The following is an 8028-nucleotide window of genomic DNA, read 5'->3' on the forward strand; positions in this document are numbered from 1 at the left end:
TTTATAATCATTTAGGTCCTAAAGACAAAATGGAGTGGTTGGAATTAACAAGAATCCCCCCTGAATGAAAACCACAACGGAATCATGTCACTACTTGTAAGCCTAAAAGATGTTGAAGCGATACAAACTTTGCTTCACTTAAGGCCTTGGTGAATAAATCTGCAATTTGATCTTCTATTTTTCCATATTGGAGATGAAGCACCTATTGCTAAATAAAATGTTGAATATAATGACGATAAACCTTGATAAGTTTGGTGCAAGCATGAAATACTGGATTCTTAGATAATGAGATGGCACTTTGATTGTCACAATGAAGTATTGCAGTCCCTGCATGATGTTGCTTGAGGACTGATAAGATAGCTCACAACCAAATGATTTCTTTTTTTGCTTCATTCCTCATAATGTATTAAGCTTCTATAGTGGATGGATAAATGGAAAATTTCTTTTTACCACACTGAGAAATGGGACTTGCACCAAGATAGGTAACATGACATGTAGTAGACTTATGATCATCTGCGCATCCCACCAAATCAAAATCTAAATAACCAATAAGAGAAAGATCTTCAAGAGATGAATAATAGATACCCACTGTTAAAGTCCCTTTCACATATATTAGTATTATTTTAGGTGCTATCCAATATGGAACCTTAAGGGAACTCAAAAATCTAGAAATTGCATTCATAACTACAAAAGAAATATCTAGACAAGTATGTGTCAAATATACAAGACTAGCAACCAATTACCTATATAAGGTAGGATCAACATCTTCACTTTCTATGTCCTTTCTGAACTTTAATCCCGGAGTAACTAGAGTAGACATATTCTCATAGTCTTCCATTCTAAATCTTTTTAACAAGTCAATAGAATAGTTTGTTTGAGAAAGGTAAATGCCATCATCCTTTTTTCATGTACTTGTATGCCAAGAAATAGCGTAGAAAACCAAGATTTGTTATCTCAAATGTATCTAGTAAGCTTAACTTTATGTTACTGATTTGATCCAAACTATGTCTTGTAATGGTAAGATCATCAACATAAGGCACAATAATAATGATACCACCATCATCAAATTCCTTCAAATATAAATTTGGATCATGAGGACTATTATGGAAGCCTTGAATTTGAAAATATTCATCAATTTTAGCACACTAGGCCCTTGGAGTTTGTTTTGAACCATATAAAAGACTTCCTTGATTTGCAAACCATACGTTCTTTTCCTAAAATTTCAAATCCTTGAGGTTGAGTCATATAAATCTCTTCATTAATTTTATCATTCAAAAATGCATTCTTCACATCCATTTGGTGTAGAGGCCACTTAAAATGTGCCACCAATGCTATTATAGTCCTGACACAGTACTAATCTTGGCTATTGGGGCAAATGTTTATGTGTGATCAATTCCCTTTTTTTGTGAATACCCTTTGGGCACTAGTCTTGCCTTGCATTTTTAATGCTCCCATTCAACTTAAACTTGGTTTTATAAACCCACTTATTATTAACCGCATTCTTTCCCTTTGGAAACTCTACCAATTCCCAAGTTCTTTTTTATATTAAGGAATCATACTCATTTTTCATAGCTTCTTCCCATTCATATTTTTCTTTAGCATCTTCATCATATGTTTGAGGATTGTTTTTTTCAGTATGGTGGTCATTAAAGCATAATTAATATGATGAGTACTTTGATAAATATCTTGAATACTTTTGGTTTTTGGAGGAGGACTAGATTCTTTAACTATATCAGATGTTTCCTTAGAACTTTCACCAATTTAAAAATTATTGAGAGATTCTTGATTATCTACTTGTGGAATAGGAGAGGATTTTGGAAGATCATCAAACCCCTCATCAAGCTTGACATCCCTACTTGTAAACACATCTTCCACACTAGGAAAGTGATGAAGGCACAACCCAAGACAAAATGAACACAACAGGAAAAGGAGAATCTTATTATTAGAAATAATATAATATTACAATCAGCATAGAGAAACTAGACTCAACTACATGCCCCATGGGCTTACAATGTTATTAGATACTGGAGAAAAACTCTTTTCACATAACCACCTCCCAAACTCTGCAAAAACTACTTTTACAATGCAAGAAATGACCTTAAGTAATTTGAATTAGGTTTAGGGTTAGGAATATATCTTAGAATGTTCTATTTGACATCTACCACTAAAGAAAATGTCAAAAGTCAATGCAAAATTAGAAGAATCTAGGAATGGTAGTCCAACTTCTAGGAGGCAGAACTTTTGATCCGAGACTCTAATTAGCGAACCATTTACATTTTTAGAAAGCTCTACAAGTGCTCTATAGCTCTATGGAGTAGCTATACTTGTCCCCTATTTTTATGGCCTATATGAGGCTATTTAGTGCCTCAAATATGACTTTGAAGCATCCTTAGGGAGTCTTTAGGAAACCTAAAACTATAATAACTTTCAAACCATAAAGACTCTTGACTTGATTATTTTTTTGGAATGATTTAAATTACAAGTACAAGCATCCCTTAAACTTACTCCCTCTAACTCACAATAAATATGACTCAATTACAAAATAACCTATTTTCTACACTGGCACATATCCCGAGGTCCTAAAAAACACTTACCTAGAAAACCAATAGTGGAACTATGATATTTGAGATCTCTACTTGGCCCAAATGGGTATCTAGAAATGGATATGTACAAGATCATGGTGTGCCAAAAAGTGGTGATGTGAAAAAAGTGAAGTTTGAAAATGTCTAAAAGTGTTTCAAAATTCACTCTAACTCTTTTCCACCCATCCTAATACCAAGGCTAAAAAGTTTGGGCCAAGCCTTTTCAGGTATTTGATTGGTTATTAGGTACCCAATATCATATCGGGTACCCAAAACCTGCGACATAAATTTTTAAGAAACCCCACGAGAAAAATTTACATAGCATTTTTGGGTCTGTTTGGTTGTGCTCCATTTCAAGTATCGAATTTCAGAACGAGTATTGGATACAGGTAAATCTTTTTGTATTTTTTTAAGATTTGAATGAATATTATATAAAATTAGTTATTTTAAATACATTTTGTTAAAAAATTAGGTTTTTTAATATAAATTATGTTTTACAAATTAATAGGTATGACTAACCCAAATGATGATACTGAGCCAAGAAATAATGTTCCTCATAATCCTCCACCGAACAATCTAGTACCCTCTCAAAACCATTCACCAAATGATCCCCTACCCCCTCAAAACACTCCTCGAATTGAAGATTTGATATTTGAAAATCTTGTTGAACTGAGGGGTTTCCAAACCACATATAACAATATACCTACATTGGCTCCCATGTTATCCATGTTAAAGGCCATAATGGATAATATTGAAACACTTATTGATGAACAAAATGTTGCTCTTCACTGGCATGAGCAAATGCATGCCATGTTTGATGATGGGTTGGACTATGATGAGGTTGTGTCCCTAAATATAACTAAAGATGATATAATTAGCATTTTTGCTAACCCAAAAATTGGTAAAGTAGTAGATTGCACAAAGCCCAAATTATTAATTAAATGGTGCACAAATGAGGCTATGCGTGCGAAATTTTGAGATTGTTGGTGGATTTTTTTGACAACCCTCCAAACAACAATTTAGAGGTGCCATTCTATTTCATTAAAAATTTGTATGCTGAATTTGTGTTGCACCTCAAGGTGAACTATTAGAGCATGAGGTCCAACGTGGGTGTAGGAGGACAAGATCCTTAGAATAGACCCTTTTCCCAGCAGAAGAAATCTAACACTTTTGTCCCCACTATTGATATTCCCCCCTCCTCTAGTACAACATCCTAATTTCATTGTAGAGGTTAGCTCTCAAGCTATTAAAGCCATCCATAGATTGAGTAGCCTATTGATATCCTAGGCTAGGTAAGTGTTGCCTCCTCGTGTTGATGATGCTAGCATGAGTTCATCATTAACGAGCTCATCATATGTTTGTATGCCCCATACTTGCATAACATACAAGAATATTTGTCTAGGTTTCATAGGTGATCTTTTCAAGTATCAGTTTGTATTTGAGAAGGATACACTAGATGCATGTATAGAGACTACACACCCTAATGTGAGAGAGGAGGGCCCTAGATTGAGAAATCAACATTCAAATTGAAATGTAAATGACAAAGGAAATGCTAGTAGGTAGTAGAAATGAATCTAACAATGATAAATATAATTACCAATGTAGATGTAATCATATTAAGTACCTGATTGAGTATGTAATGTAATAGCCTTGACTCAATAAAAAGGAACCAAAAGGAAACTATGTAAGTCAAAACTTCATAAACATATATGCTTGCAATTTGTCTAGATGAAGAGTTAAAGAACTTTAGATGGAAGAATGTAGGATCTCCCCCTTGAAAGTATAACTTCACTACCACCTTGATGGAAGAAGTTTGATGCAAGAAGTAAGAATGCACAAAGGCTTATACTTGATGAATGCTTGAGATCTTCGATATGCTTGATGTCCATCTTATTGATATCACTTGTGCACATATGATTTTCTTATGTATGTGCATGATGCAAAGATGAGATGTGTGAGCTCCCTTAAATACTAGTTTTTAGGTTTGAAAATAATGTAAGCCTACCGAAACACCAAATAAACCAAATTAAACACCTAATAATTTTGTTGTCCAATGACCAAAAATGACTTGGGTATAGGTTTCCCATTTCGACCTATGGCCAAGGTTATCCATAGGAGAGATAGTCCTAGGATCTTAAGGATGATGTAGAAAGAAGCACAAAATGATGTATGTTGAATGATATAGCCTAAAAGGTGATAAAATAACACCTATTAAGGTGATGCATATAAATGGGTGATGACCTAGAGATTTGAGCAAGATTAGAAGAAGAGAAAGGAATCAAAACCAAGACAAGGAGGGCTAAAAAGTCTTAAAATAAGTGCTTACATCTCAAGATGGTACACCAAAAAAAAACATGGTGCACTAAGGCCAAGAAAAGGACTATATTTTCATGTTTCACACATTGACACTATTCTTTTGAAAATATAGATGTAAATGGATGGTAACAACTTGATAGCTCTAACACTATATAAATTACAATTTCGTTATCATTGCACTTCTATTACAATTTCAAACTTGTTTACCTAAAAAATAGACGAGTAAGATAATAAAGAAAAATTCAAGACAAAATATGATTTGAAGACAAATCGTCAACTTTAAGTCTAAATTATATCCACAAAATAATATTCTATTTATAAAATATTGTGAATTTGATCAACATATCCTCTATTCGTATATAAGATCATATTTTATAATCACATTTTATAACATATTATCTTACATAATATTTTCTACCTATAAAATTTTACACCTTTCATACAATTACCAATTATTTTTGCATTGCTATATTGTAAAATAGTAATTATGGCATTGCACAACAAATCACTTCACATTCCTAAGTGAATTCATGTGAGCCACAAAAAAAATCAAAGGTAAGTCTGCATTGTGGGTTAGAAAGGTAGATGACTAACATACTTGATTTGTCATTATGGAACAGACGTCATTTTTTGTTGTTGTTTCTTTTTAATGAAAAAGATATAAAGACTCGCATGATCATGAAAGATGAAGTATGCAGTCTTTTCCGAATAAAGCCATAGAAATAATAGTGCACCGACTTCGGTCGAAACAAAGACTCATCTAGCGTTTCATGCAAAATACAAATTGTGATCGTCGACACTCCGAGATATTTTTTAGCTGAACCTAATCAATCTGAAATCGATTGTGTAAAGCTGAACATGTCATCCATTTAAGTTTACATTGCTGCCCTGCAAATTTGTACTTCAAATAAAGCGAATACATTTTCCCCATTTTAGTTCTACCAATTTAATTGGATTCTGTAGAATAATTCCTTCTCTCACAAAAGAGTGCATGACTTGTTCTTTTCCGGCTTACCATTTTCTTCATTCGGTCGATGCATGAAAACCCAGTTGTCATACCGCTCGCGCACATATTCTGTAAAAGCCCCCAAGTTTGCGTTAGAAGAACCGCTTTTCTCAACCGCCATTTTTGCCTTTTTGCGCAGCTCCTGAGCTTTCCTTCTCATCATATTCCCCTCCTCTTCCGCCAACAGCTTTATAACCGCTCTCTTCACGAAATGCTCGTCTCCCACGCCGTCCATGTGTGAACAAATTTGTTCTGCAATACCCAAATGCTCCACCAGAAGCTTATTGTTAAAGGGCTGCTCTGCAAACATTGGCCATGTGATCATGGGGACACCCACGCTTATGCTCTCCAGCGTCGAATTCCATCCGCAGTGGCTCAGAAACGCGCCGGTGGAAGGATGGGAGAGGATCAGGAGCTGCGGCGCCCAGCCCCATATGACCAGCCCTCTATCCTTTGTCCGCTGCTCGAACCCCTCTGGGAGGGCTATTTCAGGAAGGCGCTTGAGAGCCCATATGAACGCCTGCTCGCTCGACTCTAGCCCCTTTGCGAGCGCCTCTGTCTGCTGTTTGTTCAAAGACGATTGGCTCCCAAAGCACACAAAAACTACTGAATTTGGGCTTCGGCTGTCCAACCACTGCAAGCACTCCACCTCGCTGATAACCGCGGCCTTTCCTCGGCTGTTAAGGGTTGCGCGTTCGACTCCCTCTGCTTCGAAAATCTTCTTGGGGAGAATAGGGCCAACGCTCCAAACAGGCCTCTTCGTCAAGCTCTTGATATGATCGATCCCCAGCGAGTCCAGCTCGTAAAACGTGTTGAAAATCACGCCGCTTCCTTCCATGCTGCGATTGATCTCGTCCGTCACATATCTTTGCATGGGATTCTTCTCCGGGTTTCGCATGGCGAACGGCAGATCGGATTTGCGCAGCTTGAAATCGAACGGAAGGTCGGGGACCTGGAAACACTCGTCGTCTCCGTCGACATTCTTCTGCGGGGTGTTTTTCATGAAGGAATGCATCACAGACATGCCGAATGCTCCCGACGTGTGGAAAACCACTGTGGGAAGCCCAAATTTTGCACCGGATGTGTGAACCCAGGACGTAAACATGTCGCTTATTAAACAAACTGGAGGAGATGGAGAATTCTGGATCTGATCCTCTGCGATTTTAATTTCCTGCTCCAACCATTGCTCAAATTGTCCAGCAAGCTTGTAGGACGATTTCATGAGAATTCCACTCATATGCAGCGGAATAGTTTCGGAGCTTTCGATTCCTGTCTGCAGGCCTTCGATGGGAGGCATGGGAAGCGAGATCAGCCTTATGTCGACTGTGGGATTCGAACTCTTGACCGCCTGGTCCACTTGAGGCTGCAGTCGTGCAACGTTGCCCGGTGTGGTAACGTAAGAAACAATGAGGCCATGGGAGGCGAGAAGCTTTGTAAGCTCCAGGAAAGGAATAAGATGGCCCTGCCCGACACAAGGAACGACTACGGCATGAGGCTTGCTGCTCTTATCACCACCATTCATTTTGCTGCACATAATAAAATCCCTCGGGCAGCTCTTTCAGCCAGACCATTTCATATATGACTATATATGGTACCTATTACTGGAACTTGCATATGCATTTCCTATCAAATTACTTCGCATGCGAAGATGGAGATGGAATCGTCACAACCACAAGAAAAGTTGAAGATAAGACTCTGTCTCGAGAGTTTTGAATTTCGAGTAAACCATAAAGTGATGCTTGGCATAATGAATTTGTCATCATGAAGCAGATTTGATATGGTAATGGAATCTCACAATTAATCGCGCATGGCTGTCGTGTTGTATTAACTCCAATTTATCTCACAAATTTCTAAGAGGTAGCTGTTGCGTTGACATGCGAGAGTTCTCACAAATTTCTAAGACGTAATTGAGCGATAGTTCAGTCCATTTCTATTAATGCATTTAAACGGATTAAATGGAAAAAGTTCTATATTCTTTTCCAGATTCATTAGGTTCGTATAAATACATCAGCAATAGTCCATTACAGTTTATTTCTATTAATGCATTAAAATGGATTAAATACCAAAAGTTCTATATGCTTTTCCGAATTTATTTATTGGGTTCATCTAAATAATTATTTCGCA

General features: G+C 36.9%; 1 protein-coding gene across 2 annotated transcripts; it reads right to left on the reverse strand.

The window, feature by feature from the left end:
- Positions 1 to 5621: 5621 nt before the first annotated feature.
- On the reverse strand, positions 5622 to 7706 carry LOC149528754 (scopoletin glucosyltransferase-like). 2 transcript variants are annotated; one of them, XM_089810333.1, is made up of 2 exons: positions 7009 to 7661; positions 5622 to 6714 (listed from the first exon to the last, which is right to left on the reverse strand). In XM_089810333.1, the coding sequence occupies exons 1-2, from the start codon at positions 7436 to 7438 to the stop codon at positions 5876 to 5878; spliced, it is 1269 nt and encodes a 422-aa protein (XP_089666459.1). In that variant the 5' UTR covers positions 7439 to 7661; the 3' UTR covers positions 5622 to 5875. The 2 variants fall into 2 exon arrangements, with proteins under 2 accessions (XP_089666459.1, XP_089666458.1); XM_089810332.1 differs by having other exon boundaries at positions 5622 to 7706.
- Between the last annotated feature and the right edge of the window lie 322 nt (positions 7707 to 8028).

This window comes from Cupressus sempervirens, chromosome 11 (assembly GCF_028749045.1).
Source record: "Cupressus sempervirens isolate cs-2001-9-10 chromosome 11, ASM2874904v1, whole genome shotgun sequence".
NCBI classification, from domain to species: Eukaryota; Viridiplantae; Streptophyta; class Pinopsida; order Cupressales; family Cupressaceae; genus Cupressus; species Cupressus sempervirens.